Source organism: Sciurus vulgaris (assembly GCF_902686455.1).
Source record: "Sciurus vulgaris genome assembly, chromosome: 5".
Classification (NCBI taxonomy): domain Eukaryota; kingdom Metazoa; phylum Chordata; class Mammalia; order Rodentia; family Sciuridae; genus Sciurus; species Sciurus vulgaris.
The window spans coordinates 119,229,889-119,257,884 of record NC_136465.1 but is presented as its reverse complement, the minus strand read 5'-3'; the positions used below and the strand labels follow the sequence as shown (position 1 = coordinate 119,257,884).

At 39.6% G+C, this 27,996-nt stretch overlaps 1 protein-coding gene across 2 annotated transcripts; it reads left to right on the top strand.

Annotated features, from left to right (window-relative positions):
• Positions 1–6,343: 6,343 nt before the first annotated feature.
• PTGES3 (prostaglandin E synthase 3) lies at positions 6,344–27,995 on the top strand. 2 transcript variants are annotated; one of them, XM_079143270.1, is made up of 8 exons: positions 6,344–6,477; positions 20,943–21,056; positions 21,214–21,283; positions 21,983–22,081; positions 22,664–22,753; positions 25,637–25,699; positions 26,742–26,766; positions 27,053–27,995. In XM_079143270.1, coding segments are annotated over exons 1-8 (483 nt in total). In that variant the 5' UTR covers positions 6,344–6,475; the 3' UTR covers positions 27,073–27,995. The 2 variants fall into 2 exon arrangements, with proteins under 2 accessions (XP_078999396.1, XP_078999397.1); XM_079143271.1 differs by lacking the exon at positions 25,637–25,699.
• The last annotated feature ends 1 nt before the right edge of the window (position 27,996 follows it).

The window sequence follows — 27,996 nt, the reverse complement described above, 5'->3', positions numbered from 1 at the left end:
TGGTACAGCACTTGCCTAACATGCATGAGTTCCTGGATTCTATTCCCAGGATTGCAAAAACAAAACGAAGCCAGCAGCAGTAGTGTATGCCTGTTTTTTTCAGTGACTGAGGACACTGAGGCAGGAGAATCAAAAGTTTAAAGCTAGTCTCTATAATTTATTGAGACCCTCAGCAACTTAGTGAGAACTTGCCTCAAAAGAAAAAAAAAAAAAAGGCTGAGCATGGTGGCACATGTCTGTAATCCCAGTGACTCAGGAGGCTAAGGCAAGAGAATCACAATTTTGAGGCCAGCTTCAGCAATTTAGCAAGGCCCTAAGCCACTGAGAAAGACCCTGTCTCAAAATAAAAAAGTTAAAAAGGTTAGGGATGTATCTAGGTGGTAAAATGCCCCCGGGTCCAATTTCCAGCATCAAAACAAACAAACAAACAAACAAACAAATAAAAATAAAATAAATAAAAAGAAAAAAAGGACTGGGGATATAGCTCAGTGGCAAAGTACCCCTAGGTTTAATCCCTGGTACCAAAACCAAACCAAACAAAAAAAAGCGTTTTCCTAAACACACACACACACACACACACACACACACACACACACACACCAAAAAACAACCACCACCCCACCCTCAAAAACAGACTGGGCATGGTGGTATATATGTAATTCCAAGACAGTGTAAGCTAAAACAGGAGGATCACAAATTCAAGGCCAGCCTCAACAATTTAGTGAGACCTTCAGCAACTTAGATCCCATCTGAAAATTAAAAAATAAAAAGGACTAGGGGTGTAGCTCAGTGGTAAAATTCAATCACCAGTACCAAAGTCAAAACAAAACAACAAAACCCTCTGGCATCAGACCCACTTAAAAACTTCTGGAGCACTGTTGGTTATCTGTAATCTGGCTAAATAGCTAATGGGTTTCATTCCAGTGCTACAGTATTCCAGGGACACGTGACAGAATTGGGGCTTTCAGTTTCAGCTCTTAGAGACAAAATAAAAACAAACTTCTGACTTTTCGTTGTCTGTAGAATTAAGTTCAAACTCCTTATATAGGCATATAGGGTCCTTCCCCATCTCACCTAAACCTCTCTTCAGCCTTGTATCTTACCACCTTCCTTTATTAACATGTCTCCTGAAGGCCAGTCACCTTGAACTTTGCAGATTCCTCAAAATGCCATTGATTCTGTGCCTTATAAGCATAAGGCCCTGGGTTGTGTAAGCATAAGCACCCAAAAAAACAAAACAAAACCAAAAAAACCTTCCATTGATTCTGTTTTACATATGTTTATTCATTGCCAGAAATACCCTCCTCTTCTATTGGTCTAGGAACGACTTATTCAGCCTTTGACACTCAGCCCAAATGTTACCCCTCTTTCACACTTTCGCAGATTCCCCAGACTTCATGTTGGGGTTTCTACAGTACTTTGTTTATAGCTCTAATGTAGTACTTACTACAATTTAGCCATGTATTTATTTTAATGCAATGCTGGGAATTAAACCCTGGGTCTAGTACATGCTAGGCAAGCTATATTCCACATGCTAGGTGAGCTACATCCCCTCTCTAGCCCCTGCCCCTTTTAAATCTTGAGATGGTATTGCTAAATTGCCTGGGCTAGTCTTAAATTTGTGATTCCCCTGCCTCAGCCTCCCAAGTAGCTGGGATTATAGGCATGTGCTGAGTATCCATTTGGACACATAATTTTAGAGGTCAGAAAAATATCAAAAGAGAAAAAACATGAATACCACTTTTTTAAATTTTCAGACAAGGTCTCACTAAATTGGTAAGGTAGGCCTCAAATTTGCAATCCTCCTGCCTCAGGCTCCTGAGTGACCAGGATTATAGTTCTGAATGGCTAGATACTACAATTGTAAATGACAGAATGTTTCTACATTTAAAGTTTTTTTTTTTCCCCTACATTTAAAGTTATTTTGTTTCTTTGAGATGGGTTCTTGAAATGTTGCCCAACCTGGTCACAAACTTGGGAACTCAGGTACCCCTACTAACACAGCCAAATAGGTGGGATGGAATATAGGCATGAAAAAATAATTTGACCTGGTAGTTTCTTTTCTTTCATGAGATTGTTAAGAACTGAACTTGTAATTTGAAAAAGAAACCCGGCACAGCTTGAATTTGAAAAAATATCTAAAGGCACAAATAAACCTGATTATGAATTATAAAGCTGGATAGAGAAGCCATTTCCAGAACCATTCTAACTTGAAATCCCTTGAAATATGTTTAGCAAAGAATGAGCTGGTGAGGTAAATAAACCAATAGGGGACAGGGAGGTAATAAATTATGAATTAGGATGCAGTTGGCCTGAATTTTCAAAAATGCCTTATGAAAAAGCAGGGTTTTTTTAAAAACAGTTTTTTTTAGTTGTTAATGAACCTTTATTTATATGTGGTGCTGAGAATTGAACCCATTAACTCTCACATGCTAGGTAAGTGCTACAACCCTAGCCCTGAAAAAGCAGTTTTTTACCCACAACATTTTTTTTTTTTTTTCAAACAGATCATCCTAAATTGCCCAGGTTAGCTTCAAATTTGAGACTCATGCCTCAGGAGTCCCCAGTAATTAAGACTACAGGTGCCTGGCTACAGCATTTTAAAAAAAATTTTGGTTTTATTGGGGATTGAACCCACAGGTGCACTACCACTGAGCTATATCCCCAGACCTTTTTTTGTTTTGTTTTGTTTTGAGACAGGGTCTTACTAAATTTCCCAAGCTGGTGTCAAATTTGTGATCCTCCTGCCTCAGTCTCCTGAGTCTCTGGGATTTCAAAGTGGCAGATGTGTACCACTGTGCCCAGCTTCGGCATTTTTTTTTTTTTTTTTTTTTTTTTTTTTTTTTCCAGGGATTGAACAACCCAGGCATGCTGAACCACTGAGCCAGGTTCCCAGCCCTTTTTCAAATTTTATTTAGAGACAGGGTCTTGCTGAGTTGCTGAGGCTGGCTTGGAACTTGGGATCCTCCTGCCTCTGCCTCCCAAGCTGCTGGGATTATAAGCATGTACTGCCATTCCCAGTTTAGCATTTCTTTTGATAAGTGAATTTGCCAGTGGGTTTGCAGTCTTGTAAATTCTCTTATATTCCTCCATTTTTCAATCCATTTTATATCTTGTTGCCAGATTAATCTTTATAATATATGAGTTAGTCCCCTACCTAAAAAAAAAAAAGTTGCTTCCCATTGCCAGAGAAATAGAGAAATAAGGTGTACACAGTTAGTCCAATATCTTGCCACCATTAATTTGGTAACTATTTTGCTACACTCTGGACTACTTAGAACAGAGTTGGCAAACTATGGCCTGCTGACCAAATCGAGCCAATCCTCTTTTTGTCTGACTAGTTTTACATTTTTAAGTGGTTGGGGGAAAAAAAGAATATCGTGTGACATGTGAAAAATAATTAACATCCTTAGTTTTATTAAACACAATCACCCTCATTCGTTTACATACCCTTGCTTTCATGCCACTATAGTCAACTTGCAAATTATTTTGTAGCCTTAATCTGCCTCTTATAAAAACGTTGTCTAACCCTTGACTAACACACATTTTTCTTTTTCATCTTCTCACCTATCATGACTTCTGATGTAAGGAAAAAAAGAGAGAGAGAGAGAGAGAAAAGAAACTATCCCCACAGCAGGACTGGAGGGAGAGGTGTAATTGCTTGTAATCCCAGCTACTCACAAGACTGAGGCAGGAGAATTACAAGTTCAAAGCCAGCTAGACAACTCTAGCCTGGTAGCTCAAAATAAAAAGGATTGGAGATATAATGTAGATACAGTGATAGAACATCTGGAGTTCCATTCCTGGTACCCACGAGGGGTGGTGGGGATTCTGCTGACCCTCGTTATGAGGCTGTCAAATTAGAATTTAAAAACAAATGAAAACACTCTCCCCAAAACATGATATTCCCATAAACAGTGAGGCAAACATTTAACGCAATTGTTGAATGGTAAGCAGGTTCCAGGAACATTTAAGAAACAAGGTGTTTACAGGAATAAAAAGAAATAGAATATGTTTGTAGGGTAAACAAATCTGGTCCATATCCTACAGAGCAATAAAACCATAAATTTGTAGTTTTGTAGTCAGCTTCTTTATGAGACAAAAATCTACAAATTAATTTCACAACGTCTGAACTCTACATATAGCTAGCAAAGTGTAAACAGGTATCTTCCAGAGAATTAACGGGCAGGAAGGTTAAACAAGGTCCTAGGTGTCCTTATTTTCATCCATGTCTTGAATTCGGGTCCTCCAATTGGACCCCGGATTAAAACCAGGTCCATTTTACCACTGAGCTACATCCCCAGCCCTTATTCATTTAGGTGGTTCATTTAGATAAACCCAAGGCCTTCCACATACTAGGCAGGCACTCAACCACTGAACTACATCTCCAGCATCTCCCGCCCTTTTTATTTTGTATTATCTTGAAACAGTGTCTTGCTAAATTGTCCAGGCTGGCTTTGAACTTGATCCTCCTGCCTCAGGATAGCCCGGCGCTAACAGGGTGGATAACTTTTTTTTTTTTTTTTTTTTTCCGGTGCTGGGGATTGAACCCACGGCCTTTCGAGGCAAGCACTCTAACAACTGAGCTATATCCCCATACCCCCCCCCCCCCCCGCCTTTTTTTTTAAATCAGGGATTACATCCAGGGGGTGCGGTGCTTAACTACTGAACCACATCCTCAGCTCTTTTTTATATTTCATTTAGAGACAGGGTCTTGCTGAGTTGCTTAGGGGCCTGGCTAATTGCTGAGGCTGGTTTTGAACCCGCAATCTTCCTGCCTTAGCCTCCCGTGCCTCTAGGATTATACGCGTGCGCCACCATGACCGGCTGGTAACTTTCCTTAAGGCATGTCCTGATTCTTCCAGTCAGATAGACTTCACTTTATGCTCCCATTACTTTTTGTACTTCCACTGTAGCAATCAGTTGATTTGAGTATTTGTTTTCCTCAACTGATAGCAGGCTCCTTAAGAGTTGTAATAGTTAAAAGTCGAGGCTTTAATTCCCCTTTTAGTGGGATTTGAGCCTAGGAACCAAGTTGCACAGTAACCAATACCGTAAGTACCGTATGATTTAAAACGACGCCTCCTTGTTTCCAAACTTCTTTTTGGCAGCGCTGGGGGCTGAAACCAGCGTCTCATTCTAGTACATCCCTAGTCCTTCACAATTTTGTTTTTGGTACTGGGGAGTGAACCCAGGGGCACTCAACCCTTGAGCCACATGTGCCATCCTTTATAGTTTTTATTTTTATGTCCCGCTAAATTGCTGAGGCTGGCTTTGAACTTGTGATCTTCCTGCCTCAGCCTCCAGAGTCGCTCGATTAAAGGCGTATGCCGCCGCGCCCGGTTTCCCCAACGTTTAAGGGAGCTTTCCTCCAAGTCTCCTTTGTGTTCTAACTAGCTGATTTTCTCCATTACTACTCCGTCGTTAAGTGGTCTCTGGTAGGACAGGTTTTGTTCCTCTGGGTTATTATCCCACACTAGACCTTATCCCAGTGCATCGCCCCAAGCCACAATCCAAGAGCTAATAGCTTAAAACGGACAGATGGGCAGCCAGCCCGCAATCATGTGCGTGGAGACCCCAAGGCTACTATGAGATGCCCCTCAAATAGCCTCACCTACAGCATTCAAGTCTCAAAGCAGAGGCCAAGGCCCGCCCCCAAACACAAGTCCTCGCACTTTCGCTGCCCTGGACAGGGTCCCCAGTCTTCAGGAAAGCAGCTAGGTGGGCCCACGCCCTCGATTCTGGAGTTAGCCCTTTTCGGCAAATTTCACGAGCACAGGCTTTTCACATCTTTTTGCGATGGACTGTTTCCTCAGTGGTCTCATTTATCCATTTAACCAATGCCCCGTTTCACTCATGTAGTCCCCCGACTCTGCGTCCCTGCCTTCCTCCCGCAGCAAACGCTGCCGTTTGGTCAGGGAAATCGCCCAAGGCGCGCGGCTGGACAGTTAGGCAGCCAACGGTTTTCTAAACGCAAGAGGGGAGCGCGGGAGCAGAGGCGGGAACAAGTCAGCCACCGAAGGCAGTGAGCGGGCGAAGGGCGGGGCCAGCGCCGGGAAGGATCGCGAAGGAGCTGGGTGGCTCCGCCCTTTCCGTAGATATCTCTAGAAAGCCGCGCAGGAGCCCGAAAACAAAGACTGCGCACGCGCGGCTGCAGGGCCCGGGCATTTTGCTGCGTCACCAGCCGCCGCCCGGCCTCACCACCCCTCGCTCGCACGCACGCACGTTCATTCTCCGTCCTCGCGCCCCTTTTCCTACACTTTCCTCTTCTCCTCGGTCGAGGAGCCGCTCTCTCTGCGCGGTGCATTCTGGGGATCTAGGTCGAGCCCGCTGCCGCCGTCGCCTAAGGGGAGCGACTAGAGGCCGCGATCGGGAAGAAAACGCAGGAGTCGCCATCGGAGAGGAGCCGACTCCCCAGCAGCCGCCGCTAGAGAGGCCCGCCCACCCGTTCGCCCGTCCCCCTGCCCCGTTCACAATGTGAGTGCGACATCCCGCCGTGGGAAGGTCGCCCCGGAGTGAGGCCGAGGCCGTTCTGGGGGCTCCTGAGCTGCCGGGAAGTGGCTCTCTGGCCTCCCCCCGCTTGCGGCCCCTTCGGCTTTTTTTCCTCAGTGGTGGCAGTGGTCCCTGCCCGGGGGTGGGAGGTCCGGGATCCTTGTTCCGGTTACCGTTGGCTGGTGGAGGACATTTTTTCTCCAGATGTCTGCTTCCCCCACCTCTAAATCGCCCCTCAGCGGCCCCCGCCCCGGCAGAAAGCTCACTTTTCCCCCTCCTGCCATATGGGTCGCTCGTAACTCTCTTAACTTAGCCCTGGGTCCTAAGCTCCTGTGAGCTTTTGCGGTGCGGGCGCCCTGGAGGCGTGGACCCTCTGGGATTGCATTTGACCTTTTTGGGCACTCTGGTTCTGCCGCTTCGTGACGCTGGGGCCCGGCCCTGGGTCACGGGTACCTGTGGTGGGTGCCGTCTGAAGCCGATGTTGCTCCTGGTATTGCACCACGCGGCCCTCCGCCGTGAGCGGCGCGTTCTGCTAGGCAACTAGAGGGAGGCCATGCCGTCACCACAACTTACTTCCTCTTGTGTCTTGGTTTCTTGAGCGTGGGTTCTTCCAGGACGTTTCCTAACTCCCAGTTTCTTGAAAAGAATGAAGGTTGCCCAAACTCGGCCCCTTCCCTGGCAGCGAGAAGTTTACCAGGTAGCTGGGCACGTGTCGAGTCAGAAAGATGTGTGTGGACGTTTTCTGTGTTCCACGTTAAACTTTAGGTGAGGTTTCATTATCCTCTCAATGTGAGGATGAAATAGGTAATGTAATGACCTTTTTCTTAAAATGCTTAAGTGTATGTTTATAACAGGTTCATTAGCAATGTTTTTTCTATTGCGGTGTTTGGGATCAAACCCATGCCCGCACATGGTAGGCAAACGCTTTACCATTGAACTACATCCCAAGTTGCAGCTTCTTTAGGAATCTTAATTATGGCAAAGGAAAACCTTAGTGATTTTAATCAATTAAGAATTCTTGGCACTGTTTTCCAGGCCTTACTTTCTCATGGAAAGCTTGAAATTTTTCAGGTATGAGAATATATTTTACAGTGTGTGTGTTGGGGGGGGGGGGGGCAACTCAAAAGTCAGGTATGGAGAACATTTTTTTCTATAGAAAGCAATACACTTTCAAAGGTTTAATTACGTATTTTATAAGACTAGAAATCTAGATGAGTAAGTATGGGATACACTGCAGTTAATGACTGAGACCTCCAGGACAAAATCTGTATTACTTACTATAAGGGTGTATATTAGAATTTTGCAGGATTCCCGACTGCCTCCAAAGTGACTTGTAATAGAGTTTACTTTTCAAGAAAATTTAAATTTATATAAAACGTCTTCTCTTTTTGTCTTCAAAATTTAATGTAACAAGGATTCTTGGTCTTAAAATGCCTTTTTTAAAAAAAGTAGCAGGGATTGAACCCAGGAGTATTTTAACCACAGAGCCACATCCCCAACACCTTTTTTATATTTTATTTAGAGACAGGGTCTTGCTGAATTGCTTAGGGCCTTCCTAGTTGCTGAGGCTGGCTTTGATCTTCCTGCCTCAGCCTCCTGGGCCTCTGGAATTACAGGCGGTCTCCACCATGCATGATGACTAAAATGCCTTTTACACTTTGAAAATTATGAGGAGAAAGTGAATTGTTGGATAAAGCATAACCAACTTAACAGTAATGTCAAAATATCTTTTCACCAAGAAATAACTATATTTGAAGTGGCTTGATTTGAGAACACTTTCTGGATATTGGATAAAATAAGTAAAATATCAAGTTATGTAAGTGTATGAAATGTAACAGTCAATATTCCTAAAAGCATTCGTATTACAAGAATGCTACCTTCATATTCGTTTTTCGAAGAGACAAGGTACATTTCTTTAAAAATGCTCAGTGTGTGCCATCTTGTAAACTCTTCAAGACATCTTATCCAGCTGTTGGCTTAGGTAAGTTGAATCTTATGAGTCAGTTTTTTGGATTGGAAGAGACCTATAAGGGGTCATCAGTTCTACAAAGAATCCATCTGATGAGTTCAGTTTGTTGATGTCTGTTGTGAAGTTTTTTAGAGGCGGAGAGAGATTTTATGCTGGATGTCTTGAGGGTCCCCCCCCCCCATGTAAAAACTATTGCTATTTGCTAGTTGAAATTGTTAGATTACAAAAAAGTACTTTATGTAAAATCTCTTGATTTGACATCAACCTTGGAGAAGGCTGGTTTTTTTTTTTTTTTTTTTTTTTTTTCCCCCCTCCTCTTTTCTTTTTCTCTCCTGTGGATCTAACCCAGGGCCTCCGTGTTGCTGTGCTGCATCCTATCCCTCAAAACTGGAGTTTTAATATCTCTCTCTTTAAGACCTTGCAGACACTGAGCATGACAGAACACTCGAAAGCTTCTCCCAACGCTGAGGCAGGAGGATCACAAGCTTCCAGGCAACTTAGAAACTGATTTTTCCATTTTAAAATTTTATCCATTTAAAAACTTTATCCATTTTAAAAATGGATAAAAAATATAAGGGTTGTTGTGTTACTCTGATAAGAGTGCTCACCTTGCATGTGTGAGGCCTTGGGTTTAATCCCCACTGTACCCCTCCCCCCACAAAAAAGGTCTTGCATCAACTTAATGTAAGGCGTGCTACTTTGCACTTATACATTATTACCATGTAGGGGCCGTTTACAATAGATGATGAACTATTCAGTTTTACTTACTTTTGAGATACTTGGTGCCTATCTTTCAATACGTTTTCTGGAAACAAACTGTGTGACTCCTAATATTGTTTAAAATCTTATTTTGTTTATATCACACAGCTTTGTAGGATTAAACCCCCAAAATAACATGATCAGTTTTTAACCTTCAGAATTGTCATAGTGAATGTATTGTATATAGTTAATTTCTCTAAGATAGAAAAGAGTGATGTTGGCCTTTGTTCAATGTTGATTTCCTAACCACTGTAACCCAGCAACTGGATTTCCTTTTTTCTTGCTCAGTTAGACTTTAACTAGAAGACATGAACTGAAAATGACAAAATCACGTGTGTGCAAGCCATTATTTTATAAGATTGACCTGTTTAATTTTCACTTAAATTTAAAAATTTAGGTGCCCTTAACCATTTTGGAGTCTTCCCTTTTCAGGAAAACCTACTTTTGTAATATCAACTGTTTACAATCAACCTGGTTTTAAACACTACAGATTGTATTTTATCTGAGGTTCTCCCTCACCTTTTTTTAGAAGTTTTTTGGTCGGTACTGGAGATTGAACCCAGTTCCACATAAACTGGGATTGAATTTGGGATCCTCCTGCCTTACCTCCCCAATAGCTGGGATTAAAGATATGCACCATTGCCCAGGGTTTAATCTGAGGTGTTTGTTTTTGTTGTTTTTTGGTGCCTGGAGTTGAACCCAGAAGCACTTAACCACTGAGCCACATGGCCAGGCCTTTTTATTGAGACACGTTGTTGCTAAGTTGCTTAGGGCCTCACTAAATTTTAAGGCTGCCTTTGAACTTAAGATCCTCCTTCCTCAGCAGCCTCAAGGATTACAGGTGTCTGCCACCTCACCTGGCCTTATCTGAGTTCTTAAATGGAGTACTGTTATACCCAGTAATTTTGTTATCAAAATACAGAGTATGTTGTATTAAAACTTTTTTGTTTATTGTGTGGTTGTATGGCTAGACTGTGATAGATTTTATAGATTTATTTATTTTGGTATCAGGAATTGAACCAGGTGTGCATAACCACTGAGCATATCCCTGACACACACAACACATGCCCTTTTTTTTTTTTTCTTTTTTTTTTTTTCCTTCCCTCTCGTAATTGTGAGACACAGTTTTTTTTCTAAATTGCTTAGGGCCTCACTTTGCTGAGGCTGGCCTCAAACTTAGTGATCCTCCTACCTCAGGAGTTATTTCAATCAGGTGCAGCAACCATACTTTATTGATAGTGTTCATTTCAGGCCAAGCACAGTGGTCATCAAAACTAAAACATGTGCCCAGTGGCGGATGCCTGTGATCCAGCAGCTTAGGAGGCTGACACAGGAGGATCTCAGGTTCAGAGAGCATCAGCAACTTAGTGAGGCCCTAAGCAAATCAGTGAGACCCTAAGTAAAATTTTAGAAAGACTGGGGATGTGGCACAGTTTATAAGTGCCCCTGGGTTCAATCCCCATACCAAAAAAAAAGTATGTGAAGTTGTGTACTGGAAGGGAGTGTATTATGCCTCCGGTATCTTACATGTTTAAATATCTAAATAAAGTTATTGGGACTGGGATTGTAGTTCAGTGGTAGAGTGCTTGCATAGAACAAGTGAGGCACTGGGTTTGATCCTCAGCACCACATAAAAAAGTAAAGTATTGTGTCCATCTACAACTAAAAACAAAAAAAAGCATTTCTTAAAAAAATAAAATTATTATCTAAGTACTTAAAACCAGTTAGATTGTTAAAATGTGCCATTTACTTTTCATCAATAAAGATAGACTAAACCAGGAGTGATGACACCTATAATCCCATCTACTCTTGAAACAGGCAAGAGGAATCCAAGGTCAAGGCCAGCCTCAGCAATTTAGCAAGAGCTGTTTCAAACTGAAAGATTAAAAAGGGTTGGGGATGTTTTGTTTTTTAGTTGTAGGTAGACACAGTACCTCTATTATATTTTTATGTGGTTCTGAGGATTGAATCCAGAACCTCATCCTTGCTAGGCTAGTGCTCTACCACTGAGCTACCTCAGTCCTGAGCTTTCTTAATTATGTCAAAACTATAGAACCTTAGGTTCCCTTCATCTGATTGTACCTGTTAACCGCTTACCTTTGTTTTTCTTTGTATAAGGAGGTTGGCTTTTCAGTAAAAATTCTTTTTACGTTTTGTTTCTGGTTAATTTCCGTATACAGATAAAATGGCTTTGTGTGTGCATGCCTATGCACTTGGTATTAGGAATCAAATCCACAACCTCAGCAAATGCTGGGCAAGCACTCTACCACTGAGCTGCATCCTCACCAAAACTTAATAGACTTTATCATTAAAGATTGTTGTTAAGTTGGGTGCAGTGGCTCAGGAGGCTGGGGCAGGAGGATTGATTGCGAGTTCATTGCCAGCTGCAGCAAAAGCAACTCATTGAGACCCTGTCTCTAAAATAAAATACAAAATAGGTCTGGAGATGTGGCTCAGTGGTCGAGTGCCACTGAGTTCAGTCCCCAGTAGCAAAAAAAAAAAAAAAAGAATGTTGTTAAGAGTATCTTTGTACCATGTTTATAGTCCCTTAGATATGCTTACAAAAGAATTCCAGAACTCCCCACCCCACCACCCACCACTTATTTTGGTGCCACAGAGTGACCCCAGGGGTGCTTAACCACTGTGCAATATCCCACAACCCTTTTTACTCTTGAGACAGGGTCTCACCAAGTTGCTGAGGCTGACTTTGAACCTCCTCCTGAGCCTCTGGATTACATGCATGGGCCACTGTACCTGGCCTCACCCTTTTTATTTTGAGACTGGGTCTTGGTAAGTGGCCCAGGCTGGCCTCAAACTTGGGATCCTCCTGTCTTGATCTTGCCAGTCGCTGGAGATACAGGCGTGCACCACCATGTCCAACTGAACAGTTTTATTAAATGACCATTTTTGCTCTTCTCTCCAGTACTTTTGACTGTAGATTAAGATGCTAATATTTTGTGACCAGACGATAGCATCCTAATTTTTTCCGCAGAGATTTTGAGTAAGAATTCAGGTACTGCAATGATATGTACCACCTTTGTATATATAGAAACTTCGATTTGTGTATTGTTATTTTATTTTTTAATGGACATGTAATTGTACATACTGATGGAGTACAATGTGATTTTTTTTTTTTAAATTCTTTTTAGATATACGTGACAGTAGAGTGTATTTTGACATATGTACATGAAGTGTAACTTACTCTAATTAGGATCCCGTTCTTGTCATTGATTTGTGGGCTGAGGTTGTAGCTCAGTAGTAGAGTGCTTGCCTAGCATGTGTGCGGCATTGGGTTCAATCCTCAACACCACATAACAAATAAATAAATAAATGGTATTGCGTCCATCCACAACTAAAAATATTTAAAAAAGAGAAAAAGCAACTAGAAAAATTTGCCATGTGGTATGCGCCAGGGGCTTGGGAAGCAGAGGCAGGAAGATCAGGAGTTCAAAGCCAGCTTCAGAGCGAGGAGGTAAGCAACTCAGACTGTTTCTAAATAAAATGTTTCTAAAAAAAATGTGGCTGGGAATGTGGCTCAGTGGTCAAGTGCCCTTGAGTTCAATACCCAGTACCCCCCATCCTCCCACTTCCCCCCATCCCCCACAGAAGAAAACAAAAACAAACCAAAACTTGATCTGTAATGAAACTTATCTGGACATTGCTGTGAAATGAAAGATTTTAAAAATAAAGGGGGGATATGCCAAAATGATAAGGAATTCTGTGTGAAGGAAATCTATACACACCCACATATGTATGTATATATGTATGTACATGTGTATATGTATATGAGATCGAGCTAAATGTATTTCAGTGAGTCAGATTTGAGTTATAATAGTAACTAAGATAGGGCTGGAGTGATGGCTCCGTGGTGGAGTACGTGAGGCACTGGGTTCAAGCCTCAGTACCACATAAAAATAAAATAGGGTATTGTGTCCACCTACAACTAAAAGACTTTTTTTTTTTTTTAAAAGTAAGATTTATAGGACTTTCGATTTTTCATATTCTAAAAAAAAAATATATATATATATATATATTTTTTGGTGGTGTAGGGGATTGTACCAAAGGTGTTTTGTCCTTGGTGTTAGACATGGTGACAAGTGATGTGCTGTAGAATTCTATTATATCCAGTATACCTTGAGGATAGAATCCAGGGCTTTATACATGCTAGTTGATTGCTTTGCTGCTGAGCTGCGTCCTATACTCAGGCCTGCTTTGTTTTGTTTTGTTTTGGTACCTGGGATTGAACCCAGGTGCTCTAAACTACTGAGCCACATCCCAGCCCTTTTTAATTTTTGAGACAGAATCTTGCTTAATTGCTTAAGATCTTGCTGAGTTGCTGAGGCTGGCTTTGAACTTGGCAGTCCTCCTGCCTCAGCCTCCCAAACTGCTGGGATTAGAGGCTTGTGCCACCACACCTTGCCCCACAAATTATTTTTAATATTTCTATTTTACCAGTTCATAAAAAGAATGGAAGATGAGGGTGTTTTTTTAATGGTAAAATATGTCTTGCACATATTAAGCTAGCAAAGGTATTTTCCTTGGCAAATTACTGCATTTAGCATCCCTGGTGTGTCTGTTTTTAAACTGTATGGTGCTTGTAATTTTCTGCACATTAGGATTAAAAGCTACCTGATTAAGAACTATAGAAAAGAATTGTAGGCTATGAAAAATTTAATTCCTTCAATGACATTATATAACCCTAATACTGAGCTTAGAAATGCTGGTCAGAAGAGCATGAAATGTCCCATTGGGTTTGCTTTATTTTTGCTTTAAGTAGTGGACTTACATGGTGTATGGAGAAGTGTAAAACAATTTTTACATCTGTAGATACATTTTTATTAAAGTGAATTAATACATTCGCACTGTGGTGTGAATGCTAGTTATAAAGGCTCAAGATGAATAGAATATAATTAGTTTAGGACCTTGAGTTAAAGCTGAACCAATCTTCTCTCTTTGGGATGATAGGAGAAAAGGAGATGTTGTGAACTTCGTATAAGACAAAAGGGCATTTCCTAAGGATTTGGTTCCCTTTTCAAGTAAGTGATATATGTATTTATTACCAGTTCAGATCAAGTGTAGGGCAGTCAGTTCCCCATCCCTGAATTGTATTTCTCCCCATTTTTATTTTTAGCAACCATTTAAAAATGTAGAAGCCATTTTGTCTTGGGGCCTTATCCCATGGCTTAAGTAATTTAAATTTCTTTATTGCCTAGGAAATTACTGTATTAGTTTGAAAAGGCGACCATAACAAAGTATCACAGACTGGGTGATTTTATAGGAGGTGCAGATAATGGGGATTGAACTCAGGGACACTTGGCCGCTGAGCCACATCCCCAGCCCTTTTTTGTATTTTATTTAGAGACAGGGTCTCACTGAATTCCTTTTAGCACTTTGCTTTTGCTGAGGCTGTCTTTGAACTAGTGATCCTCCTGCTTCAGCCTCCTGAGCCACTGGAATTATAAGCCTGAGCCTCCACTCCCGGTAAATTGGGTGATTTAAACAACAAAATTTATATCCTCACTGTTAAGGAAGTCCAAGATCAAGGTTGTCAGCAGGGTTAGTTTCTTCTGAGGCCTCTCTCCTTACCTCTTTGGTTGCCATCTTGTGTCTTTCTTGTAATTATATGTGCCTAGTCCCTTCTTATAAGGATGTTATTCATATTGGATTAGAACCTACTCTCCAAGATCTTGTTTTCACTTAATTACCTTAAAAAAGGAAAATCTTTTAAGGTTGTTTTTTTTTTTTTTTTTTTTTTTTTTTGGTGCTGGGGTTCGAACCCAGGGCCTTGTGCTTACAAGGCAAGCACTCTACTGACTGAGCTATCTCCCCAGCCCCAGTAAGGTCACTTTTGAGGTACTTAGGATTGGGACTTCATATATATATTTAGGGGGAAAACAATTCTTCCCATAATAGTTATATAAATGTAGATTACTTGGTGTGAATCTGAGGAAAGTATATTGGTTGAATCCTTGTTCTGTTGTCTTTGGGTGGGGATTCCTTGTTCTGTTTTCTTTTGGGAATTAAACGGAGGGGGGGGGGTCCTTAACCACTGAGCCACATCCCCAGCCCTATTTTGCATTTTACTTAGAGACAGGGTCTGAGTTGCTTAGTGCCTTGCTGTTGCTGGGCCTGGCTTTGAACTAGACTTCCTCCTTCCTCAGCCTTCTGAGCCAGTGTAATTACAGGTGTGGGTCAGCATGCCCAGCTTGTTCTGGTGTTTTTAATATGAACAGAACTTGGTTATAACTTTCCCATGTTTATATATGAATCTGTGACCAGTTTAACTTCATGTCATGTACAACCACAAGAATGGGAAGTTATTCTCTCCATGTATGTATGATTATATCAAAACACATTCTCCTATCATGTGTAACTAAAAACGACTAATAAAAATAAAGAGCCGACTTGCTTTTCCTCCTCCTCGCGTTCCACTCTCTCTAGTGCGCACCCTTTCTCTTTCTTTTCTCTTTTCCTCTCCTTTTCCCTCTTACCCTGCAGGGAGATACCCTGTTTGCTTAATAAATGCCCTTATGTGGGGGAAAATAAATAAATAAATAAATAAATAGCCATTCATACACATACACAAACACAATATGAATAGATACTGAAGAGCTGATGCATTCGGTTTAACCAGGCCACTGTTACTAGAGGCTTTGTGTGTGTGTGTGTGTGTGTGCGCGCGCGCATATACTAGGGATTGAACCCAGGGATGTTAAGCGACTGAACCAATCACCAGTCTTTTTTTTTGAGACAGGGTCTCACTAAATTGCTGAGGCTGTCTTTGAACTTGGCTATCCTTGTGCCTCAGCCCCGCAGTCACCAGGATTACAGGCATGTGCTACCATGCCTAGATCTCTAGGCCCCTTTGTAAAAAATGTATTTTATTTATTTTATCCTAATTTTTTGTACATGACAGTAGAATGCATTTATACGTTCTAATAGCTCATACATAAATGTAGTGTAATTTCTCATTTTTCTGATTATACATACTTATAGGAACACATCAGTCATATATGTGTGTGTGTATACACACACACACACACGAGGTAATAATGTCTGTTTCACTCTACTATTTTTCCTACCCCCATACCCCTTCCCCTCCCTTTACTCCTTTCTACCTAAGTATTTATTCTTCCTTCCCTCTCCCTCCTATTGTGAATTAGCATCCACGTATCAGAAAACATTCAGCCTTTGGTTTTTTGAGTTTGGCTCATTGCACTTAGCATGATATTCTCTTAACTCCATCCATTTACCAGCAAATGCCATAATTTTCTGAGTTAGGTCCTTTGGGTGTAAACCGAGGAGTGGGATAGCTGGGTCAAATGGTGGTTCCATTCCAGGTTTTCTGAGGTCTTTCCATACTGCTTTCCATAGTGGCTGCACCATTTTGCATTCCCACCAGCAATGTATGAGTGTTCCTTTTTCCCCACATCCTTGCTAACAAACCTACATAAATTTTGTTTATTAGTAGTTTTTAGTTATACCTGACAGTAATGTCAATTTTGATATTAACATTTATATAACATTTATATTAATAGTATATCTTATTTTCTTATTAGGATCCCATTCTTGTGGATGTGCATGATCTATAAGTTCTTAATACACACATCTCTTAGCTGTTATTTAGTCAGGAACAATTTTTTGTTACACAATGGTCAGGATTTGTTACTCACTGACCTGAAAGAGCTAGTTAATGGAATCATTTAACATGTTCCTTTGCCTCATAGTTCATCTAAGCTGGAATTAAGCTAAGGATGGTGGTTTGGTTGGTTATTGATTTATGTATTTAGTTTGGGTACTGTGGATTGAACCCAGGGTTCACACATGGTAGGCAGGTGCTCTTGTTTGTTATTAGCTACATCCCCAGCTCCAGCAGTCATTCCTTTGTGTGCTCAAATGATCTTTTGCTAATGGCAGGAACTTTATGGTGCCGCTTGTTTTTATTTTGCATAGGGGGATTGAGCCCAGGGTACTTTACCACTGAGCTACATTTCCAGTCTCCTGTTTTGTTTTGAGACAAAATCTCAGAGTCTTCAAACTTGCTTCTTGCTTCAACCTCCTGAGTTTTTGGGCTTACAGGTGTGCACCACTATGTCTAGCTGTTACTTCCTGTTTTGACTGACCTCATGGTCTTCAGAGCTTCATTTGCACCCAGTGGATGCCTGTGATCCAAGTGACTTTGGAGGTTGAGGCAGGAGGAACACGAGTTCACAGCCAGCCCAGCAAAAATAGAGCCACTAATTAAGCAACTTAGTGAGAGTGACCCTGAGTTCAATCCTTGGTAATCCCCCCCCCCAAAAAAAAAAAAAACAAAAAAAAAAAACAAAACAAAAAACTTCATTTGCACAAAATGTCCCAAGTTCATATGGATCAGCCATTCAGCTCGTTCTTTTTAGTTGCGAATGTTATTTTGGTACCTGGAGAGTTCTTCATTTCTGGTTGTTTAATGCCTGGGTTGTATTTTTGTATTGTTGTTTTGTTTTTCTTCCAGTTCTGGGGATTGAACCCAGGACTTTTGTGCATACTAGATGAGCATTCTACCACTGAGCTAAATCCCTAGGTTCATTAATGCTGTTTTAAAAATAGGACTGTGAGGCATTACCATGGGTTTTTTTGGGGGGGGGGGAGTTTGGGGGATGAAACATGGGGTCTTGTACATGCTGAGCGCATGCTTTACCACTGAGCAATACCTACCCCCACCATAGTCCCTAGTTATATATTAAGGCAGCAAGTATTTTCCATTAGCTACAACACGTTATCACATATAAAGAACATTGTTTTGACAAGAAAATTAGTTCAGCAATAATATGTGGTCTGTTCAAGAAATAAATCATTGATTAGATATATTAGTATACTAATATTCTAAGTTGTAATTCCCTATTCCTCAGAGGTTTGGGAAGACTTTTTCCACATTTTTTTTAATTGGTGCATTACTGTACATAATGGGACTCATTGTTACATAATTGTACATGCATATATGTAACATCATAATTTGGTCTGCATAGCTCCCCAGCACCTTCCTTTAATAGCTTTCTTTTTAAGGGACATTTACAACCTTAAGTCGTAGTTGTTGTTGTTTTACCTGCAAAATGGAGTGGGGATGTGACTTAGTGATAGAGAACTTATTTAACATGCACGAGGCCCTGGTTCCATCTATAATACCACCACAAAAATTCTGCCAGTGGATGTCTAGAAAGATAGTTTTCTGTAAGTTACCAAAGAACTGCGACCTTTCTGCCTTGGCTTTTTGAGGTGTTGGGATTACACTTTTCTATACTACATGCAGCAAAGAGATAGTTCTTTACCCTTGCTAACTTGCTGGTGTCTTAAATTTGGAAACAACCAAGTATATTACTCAGAACAATAAGAGGAGGAAAACTTGATTTTGGGCTCACAGTTTCCGCTGGACATTCATGGTGGTTCAACTCCATTACTCTGGAACTAAGGTGAGGTGCAGAACCAGTGGTGGGAGCTGGGAGGTGGTAGGAAGCAGAGAGAAAAGGGAAGGGGCCACAGGGAATATAAATCTTCATAGGGCATGTCCCCAGTGATCCATCTCCTCCAACCATGCCCACCTGCTTACAATTACCATCCAGTTAGCCCATTCAAAGCAGGATGAACTGAATAGGTTATAGTTCTCCCAATCTGAATAGATTCACTCCTGAATATTGCTGCATTAAATATGAACCTTGGGGGGGGGAACTTCACATCTAAGCCATAATATGTAAATTTTTTTGTTCTGTTTTTAAATTATTATTGATATATGATATCAATGTGATTGGTCAAATGCATTATATAGAAAGATCTTTTTGTTATTGGTTTGTTTTGGTATCAGGGATTGAACCCAGAGGCGCTTAACCACCAAGCCACATCCTTAGCCTGTTTTTATGTTTTATTAGAGATGTGGTCCCCCTAAGTTGCTTAGGGCCTCGCTAAGTTGCTTTGCACTTGCTATCCTCCTGCCTCAGCCTCCTGAGTCAGTGGTATTACAGGCCTCTACCATGGTCTTGGGCTTGTTGTGTTATTTTCTTTAAAGATAGCATCTCCTTGTATTGTGCAGGCTGGTCTCAGCTTCCTGGGTTCAAGTCATCCTCTTACCTCAGCCAGCAGGGTAGCTGGTATTAGAGGCAGTCAGGCAGGTGCCTGGTTTAAAGTGTTGGGAATTTCAAAATTTGGAAAAGGTTGTCTTGAGTTATGACTGGCATATACATATAGTTTAGTTGTAGGTGGACACAATACCTTTATTTTATTTTTATGTGGTGCTGAGAATCAAACCCAGGACCTCACATGTGCGAGGCGAGCACTCTACTACTGAGCCACAACCCCAGGCCCCTAGCTCTTTTTAATGTGTATTTTGAGACAGCTTCTCCAAGTACAAAGAATTCAGTAATCCTAACAGTTGAGAATGATGTGGTTCTATCTCCTGTCAGTCATCTTTCTAGCTCATTCTTTAGAGCCAAATGCTGTTCTGTGCATTTAAATTCTATTTTATTTTATTTTATTTTATTTTATTTTATTTTGCGGTGCTGGGGATTGAACCCCCCAGGGCTTTGTGCTTGCAAGGCAAGCACTCTACTGACTGAGCTATCTCCCCAGCCCTTTATTTCTTTATTTTTTTGTGGTGCTGAGGATTGAATCCAGTGCCTCACACGTGGGAGTCAGGCGTTCCACCACTGAGCTACAACCCCAATCCTACATTTAAGTTCTTCTAAGAATTTGATCTTTCCCCAGTATTGAGGATTGAATCTAGGGCCTTGTGCATGTTTGACAAGCATTCTACCTTATCACCCAGTACTACAGATTAAACCCAGGTGTGCTCTAACATTGAGCTACATTCCTCAGCCCTTTCTTTTTTGAGATCTCGTCTCAGTAAGTTTCCCAGGCTGGCCTCAAACTCCTATCTCGGCCTCCTGAGTCATTGGGATTACAGATTATAGGTGTGTGCCACAGGACCTGAGGGAGGTTGATGTCCTTCTATAACTAAACATTGCCAGAGCCCTGTTTTACCTTGGAATGTAGTTGTACCAGGGATTGAACCTAGGTGCACTTAACCACTGAGCCACATCCCCAACACTTTTTTTTTTTTTTTTTTTTACTTTGAGATAGGGTCTCACAAAGTTGCTGAGACTGGCTTCGATTTTGGGATCTTCTTTCCTCAGCCTCCTAAGCCACTGGGATTACATGGGTGCCACCATACCCAGCTACTTCACGAATCATTTTAATGAACTATCAAAGTGGCGCAGGACAATATTTTTGTTATTTAAAAAATTTTTTAAAACAAAAACCAGAATAAAAAAATCAGGCATATTGGTGTATGCTTGTTATTCTGATGACTGGGGACACTAAGGCAGAAGGATCAAAAGTTAGAGGCTACTCTCAGTAATATTTTGAGAACTTCAGCAACATAAACCACGTCAGAATAAATAAGGGCTGGGCATGGTGGCACATGCCTGCAATCTCAGCAATTTAGCAAGGCCCTAAGCAACTTAGTGAGACCCTGTCTCAAAATAAGAAAGGGCTGGAGATGTGCCTCAATGATCTAAGTGTCCCTGGGGTCAGTTCCTGGTTCCAAGAAAAAAAAAGTTTAAAATTAAGAGTTAAACTGCCTCAAACTAGTCAATACTATAAGGAGTAGAGAAATGTATTACTTATGTACTAAACTCTGGATATTAAGTAAATATTGTTATGAGTTCCAACTTAACTTCTGATTTTCTCTTTGTAGGCAGCCTGCTTCTGCAAAGTGGTACGATCGAAGGGACTATGTCTTCATTGAATTTTGTGTTGAAGACAGTAAAGATGTTAATGTAAATTTTGAAAAATCCAAACTTACTTTCAGGTAAATTGCCATTTTACAACATCAGGTTAAAAGTTTTATTTCCTATCACTGAATAACTGGGTTGCTTTTTTTTTTTTTTTTTTTTTTTTCCCCCTCTCTCACTGAAGTTGTTATTAATCTTTAAAGAGATTTACTTTTTTTCTCTTTTTTTATACAGTTGTCTTGGAGGAAGTGATAATTTTAAACATTTAAATGAAATTGATCTTTTTCACTGTATTGATCCAAATGTAAGTAGTCTTAATGTTTTTATCCTGATTTAAGTGGTGGAAAAATGGACATCAAGTGTGCTAAGTTGTTAATTTATTTTAACAGTTGAAAGGCTAACTTATATTTTGCAATATCTCCTTTTTCTGCTTATTCTTTTTGATCTTACTTTGGTGCTTGGACTTGGGGCAGTAGTCTTGAGGCTTGTCTCATCTAAGAATAGAATCCTTAAACCATTCTGTGGTAATGCCATATTTAGTCAAGTTCTTAAAGGTTTTATATCACCTTGTGCAGGCAAGGAAAAAAAAAAAATACCAGATTAAACTAGAACTTGGGAGTCTTCCCCTCAACCCCCAGTTGGATAGTTGGAAAGTTTTAGCAATCAATTTAGGATTAAGAAATGAAAAAAGGGGCTGGGGAGATAGCCCAGTCGGTAGAGTGCTTGCCTTGCAAGCACAAGGCCCTGGGTTCAATCCCCGGCACCGCAAAAGAAAAAAAAAAAAAAGGAGAGGTGAGAGCCAAGTGGTGGTAAATACTTGTAAACATAGTTACTCCTGAGACTGAGGAAGGATCATCAGGGAGTCAAAGCCAGCCTGGACAACATAGTAGCTAAAGACCTGTCTCAAAAAAAAAAAAAAAAAAAAAAAAAAAGACATGAGAAAGAACAGGCTACTTGAGTGATACTGAAATGATAAATGGTTTGATGGTGCTTTTGATTTTAGGATTCCAAGCATAAAAGAACGGACAGATCAATTTTATGTTGTTTACGAAAAGGAGAGTCTGGCCAATCATGGCCCAGGTTAACAAAAGAAAGGGCAAAGGTAGGCTTTCGTTTTCTTCTATTTTAAAAAGTTAGTATTTTAAATAATGAAAGATAACACTTTTAATGATAACACTTTTAATATATATTTCATTGCTCAATATAAAGACTCATACTCTTTTTTCTCTAACACCAAATGTGGTTAGAAAATCAGTTTCTAGTTGATATAGAATCTTCTGCATTCAAGAGAAGACTTTGGGACTGGGCATGTACATCAGTGGTAGAAGGTGTGTTTTGCATGCACAAGAACCAAAGTTTAATCTCCTATACCACAAAAAGGAGGGAATGCACACATAAATAGACACTGCATAGAAGAAGACTTTATAAATTACTTGCTTATAATGTGTGAACCTGGTTTGGTCACTGCAGAAATAAATTATTCAAGTATGTGAGAATGGTTCCTACCAATTTTTTTTTTTTTAACAACTGAACCTCATTGATTTGATGCTGATTTTCTATTTTTTATTGGGTTTGTGTGCATATGGATGCCTGCACCTGTAATAGATGTGAGCCTGAAGTTCAAAAAATGTCTTTGAGGTGCAAATTAACCTAATCACAGGGTGGTGTTTGTATTGATCTATAGCTTAATTGGCTTAGTGTGGACTTCAATAATTGGAAAGACTGGGAAGATGATTCAGATGAAGACATGTCTAATTTTGATCGTTTCTCTGAGGTAAGTTCTTTTAAATGCATTCTTTAATCCCCCGCCCCCAGTAAAGTTTTTTAATTTGGTTTCAAGCACCTAATGGAATTCAAGGTAGGCATTTTATTTTCAGGACCATTCTTTGGTATCATCAGATAAGATCTCAACAATAGTAATTTAATCTTAAAAATTTTTTAAAAAGATTAAGTTCTCAAGTTGATGTATAAAGATAAAATAAGCTGTACAGTCATTCAAGCACAGCTATTCTAGCATTAAAATGAAGTTTTTTAAAAGCATGAATGTACTACCCATTTTAGAGCTATGTAGTACAGTATAAACATTTAAACCAAGAATCATAGTGACTTTTTCACTCTGAGATGTGTACCTATTTTTTTGTGTGTGTGGAGTGCGCAGGAAGTGCTGGGGATCCAACCCAGGGCCTTGTGCCTGTTGTATGCTGTGCAAGTACTATACCACTGAGATATATCCATATCCCTGTTAGCCATTGCACTCCTGTTTTCTAAGATGTCACACATACATGTTAACATGCCCAAATTTAAAAAAAAAAGCTTAATCACTGGTGGGTAGAAGAGACCTTTCCAAATGTGCTGGAATAATCCTGATTAGAAAAGAGAATATTAATTAGGACTGGGGATATAATTCATTGGGCAGAAGGCTTGCCTAACATTCATGAGGCCTTGGGTTCGATCCTAGCACCACAAAAGAATGAATTTGCAATTTGAAATTTTTTAATTAACTAGATTTTATTTGTATTCTTCCATGGAAAATTTTTTTTAATGTTTAGTTTTAGTTGTAGGTGGGCACAATACCTTTAATTTATTTTTATGTGGTGCTGAGAATTGAACCAGGGCCCCTCTCATGCTAGGTGAGCACTCTACCGCTGAGCCACAACCCCAGCCCCCATGAAAATTTAGTAGAGTTGTTTCCAGCTTCTTTACTTATTTAACATCTCATCTGACTCTGGCACCTTGTTTCTGCAGGAGGAGAGGATAGTGTTAAGTGCTGTATCTCTATTGCCATTGTATCCTAAGTACTTACCATTGCACGTGGCATATTTTGAACATTTTTTCCTGTTTTCAAAAAAATAATAAAATTCAATAAATTTATAGCCCTCAAACAGTAGGGAAACTTATTACCAGTTACTCATGTCATTCAAGACCAGATTGTGTCAGATGTGGTGGTACATGCCTGTAATGCCAGCTATTGAAAGCTGAGGTGGTAAGGATTGAGTTTGAACTCAGCCTGGGCAGCATTATGAGACCCCATCCCAAAAAGAGACAATGATGACTAGGTTGCAAAGAATTTTTATACTATGATTTGACGAGGGGTCTCTTTTTTTATCTGTTTGTTTGTTTATTTTTTTGTGTGTGAACCTGGGGATTGAACCCAGGACTTGGGGCAAACTAGGCAAGTACCACAACTGTTATACCCCTATCCTGTCCCATCCTCCTCTCCCGTTTTTTGTACCTGGGATTGAATCCAGGGATGCTTATCCACTGAACCACATCCCAGTCCTTTTCATTTTTTATTTTGAGATGGTGTGTCACTAAGTTGCTTATCCCTTTTATTTTTGAGGTTAAAAAAAACAACATGGGATCTGTCTCTCAAATTTGTGTGCAGTACAGTAGTAACTGTAGGCACAGTAGTGTACAACAGATCTCTGCAATTTGTTGATCTTATTTGTATAGCTGGAACTTCATAACTGTTGAACAGAAACTCAAATCATTTTCTCTTCTCCCCACATAACCTCCCCCATACCCCCAACCCCAGCTCCTGGTCACTACTATTCTGTTCTCTTTCTGTGCATTTGAACAACTGATATAAGCAGAATCATTCAATATTTGTCCTGTGATTGCTTACTTTATTTAACAAAATAACCTCCAGGGTCATCCATGTTGCATGAGGCAGGGTTTCCTCTTTGGTGTCTGTGGTGCTGGGGATCAAACCCAGGCCCTTGCGCATGTTAACAAGCATGCATTCTCACTGAGCTATGCCCCTGTCCAGAATTTCTTTTTTAAGGGTGAACATATTACATGGTATGTATGACTTAAGCTTAAGGATCTTTCCAATTCTAAAAACTGGGTAAGCATATAATTTAATAGTTTCAAGTTTCATATTTTTGTTTATAGAGTTATATGGCTATGTACATGATTTTATTTTTTAAGTTTAAATATTAATAAAACAATTTAGGGGAGAAAAGTCCCTGTGATAATAGTTGTTTACTGTTGGATTACCTGTATCTCTTAAATTAATATACTTCTTACTTTATACCAACTAAATATGGGAAATTACTCTTTCATGTAAGTATGCTCTACTGTTAGTCCCAGTTTATTGAAATCAAGGGCATTTTCCATAGTGTGTACCTCTCAAATTATGCAATATCTTCATAGTTAGTGTTAATCATCTTTTGTTTGATATTCAGGCCTTTGGTACAAATTAACCATCTTAAAGGTCTTTATTTTAAATCATTGTATTGGCTCTTCACAACATTTAACATCATAATGAGAATACCACAATACACATGTCAAGTAGCTTAATACACAGAGCTTTTACAATTGCAAATGAATCCCATTCTTATATCACAGAATTTAACCACAATACATAGAATTTTGATGTTCACTTTCTCTTTCATATATGGGTATCTTGCTGAATGAATTTTAATAACTTTTCTTCAGGGAGAACCTAGGCTTAATTTCCCATTAAGTTCTGACAATTTTGTGAAATTACCTAAAAAGCTACCTTCTCCAAAAAGGCAAGGTTCTTAAGATTCTTCTGCATTTTTCATTTGTGAAAACTGTGAGAAATGCTTAGGGTTTATTCTGGAGTGTGCAGCCTAATTACTAGGGCTTAATTTAACATCATTTTTAAAACTAATTTTTACACTTCAAATAGATGATGAACAACATGGGTGGTGATGAGGATGTAGATTTACCAGAAGTAGATGGAGCAGATGATGTAAGTCTACAAATGCTTTTTTCTGTTTCCTTTAATAGTGAGAAACAATGCATTTATAGGTTGTTTTATATAGATTCAAGGTTGCTTTTTTTGCTGCTTGTTTTTTCCTAAAAAATATATAGGGAAAAGCAGTTTTTAAAAATGTGCCCATTTTTGATGGGTATCTACTAGGGTACTGGTGTTCGTGGACCATTCTTAAAGGGGTTGGATTTCATGAGAATCATTGCATAGATGCCTCATGTACATTATTCAGTTACTTTATTCAGTTAAGAGTAAGTTTAGGGCAGGGTACTATGGTGTACCCCTGTAATCCCAGCATCTCAGGAGGCTGTGGCAGGAGGATTGCAAGTTCAAGGTCAGCCTCCGTAATTCAGTGAGCCCCTAAGCAACTTGGTGAGGCCCTGTCTCATAAATAAAAATAATAATAATAATAATGGGGATGTAGCTCAGTGGTAAATTACCCCTGGGTTATTTCCCCAGTACCCCCCCTCCCCCAAGAATAAGTAATTACTTTGATTAAGAATGTAAGTTAAATAGATGTAAAAAAAAAAGGTAAACAGATGGACGTTGTAAATCTATAAGAGGAGAATATGCTAATTAGACCATTTTCTCAACATCCGGCATTCTGTTACTATCATCTGGAAAATTATTCAGTATAGTTTGGAAAATATTTCAATTATTTTAGTATCTAGAATTAAAATTTATTGTCTTCTATCTCTTCATTGGCCTTTGTATTGAGCCATTTTTCTTTTCATTGTATGCCAAGAGTGAAGAAGACAGTTTATGGAGGAATTCAAACGGTGTGCTAAATTTTCATCAGAAAGCATACACCAGTTTTTACAAGAAGTTAGATCCTCTGCTGTACATCCATTTTACTTAGTTAGCCAGTAGACCTTAAGTTCACTGATTAAATTCCTCTATTCAATATAACTGAATATTTTTGCTACTTTAGTTAAATACAGTGCTTTAGCTTCTTCAGGTAAACTGATTAGATAATGGGATTATTTGGTCAACTTGGTAACTCTTATTTCTCCTTCTGTAGGATTCACAAGACAGTGATGATGAAAGTAAGTATTTTCATAAAAAGTATGTTTATACAATGATGTTTCATGTCAAAGGCCAAACTTTCAAAGTGGAAATGTTAGCTTGCTAGCTGTTTTTGGTAGAAAAATGATTGTTTAGTTTTTATGGTATTGAATAAATAGCCAAGGTAGAAATGTGAATTATTTGATCTAGTAAGACAAGCAGTTACTCACTGGGAAACATTTTAACTTATTTTGGCTGCTTTTCCTATAAGAATATTAGTAAGTTGTTCCCTTGTGATTTATACTAATGTTTTAAAAATCCTTTCAGAAATGCCAGATCTGGAGTAAGGAATATTGTCGTCGCCTGGATTTTGAGAAAGAAAATTACTTCTCCACAAGATTTCATAATTGAGAAAATTCCTGAGTTGATAGCTCTAAAGGCAGATGCTGTATTTGCCTCCTTTAACCCATTTTTCAACCTGTTTTTTTTTTTTTTTTTTTTTCTTTCTTCTTCCCTTTTTTTTAAAGGCTTCACTATGGGTTGATAATGTACCATTGTATGGGGCAAATTTAAGTCAGCTAAGGCACTCTTCTTATGCATGAACATTTCCCAGACTTCCATGAAGCTGTTGAGGTCCTAGGCAATTGATACAGCAGTTGTGATAAGTAAAAACATTTCACCTAAGTCTGTTTTACTTCATAACATAATTACTGACATGATAGGAAGCTCTCAGCTTAGGGAAAGATAACTAAGTTTTAGGTTTTAGGATATGGACTCAAAGTGGCTGAAATAAATTGGCTGACATCTTAAACTGATAACCTTCCTTTCCTCTGGTGTACCCTACAGGATTGTTCCACTAAAGTTTATTTTTCAAAAAATTTACTGCATATTGTATGTAAGTGATTACTTGTCAGTGTTCCAGATGTATCTTAGCTAAAACTAGTGAATGCCCATAACTTAGATGGTTTTTGAAGCCTATACATTTGGTATTGTTTGGCCCTTAAGCTTTTACATCTCTTAGCATGGAGGACGAAGAAAGCTGTACATTGTTGCTTGAGAGTTTGTACATTTAGACCAGATTTGTATTTGCACTGTCAGTATGGCAAATGGGTGAAAAAATGTTAATACACTATTGGATTTTTTTTATTTCTTTTTTTTTTTTTTTTTTCTGATTCAGCTTATATCTGGCTGAAAAACCTCAATATATGTTCATGACAGTGGGGATTTTTTTAAATGTCTACATTCTTTCTAATAAACTGTTGGAAGACTTC

What these genes read in the sequence shown, in the direction of transcription:
- PTGES3 (XM_079143270.1), top strand. An exon ending in TAACAAAAGAAAGGGCAAAG is followed by an intron (nt 22,082 to 22,663) that starts GTAGGCTTTCGT and finishes ATTGATCTATAG; the next exon opens with CTTAATTGGCTTAGTGTGGA. An exon ending in AAGTAGATGGAGCAGATGAT is followed by an intron (nt 25,700 to 26,741) that starts GTAAGTCTACAA and finishes CTCCTTCTGTAG; the next exon opens with GATTCACAAGACAGTGATGA.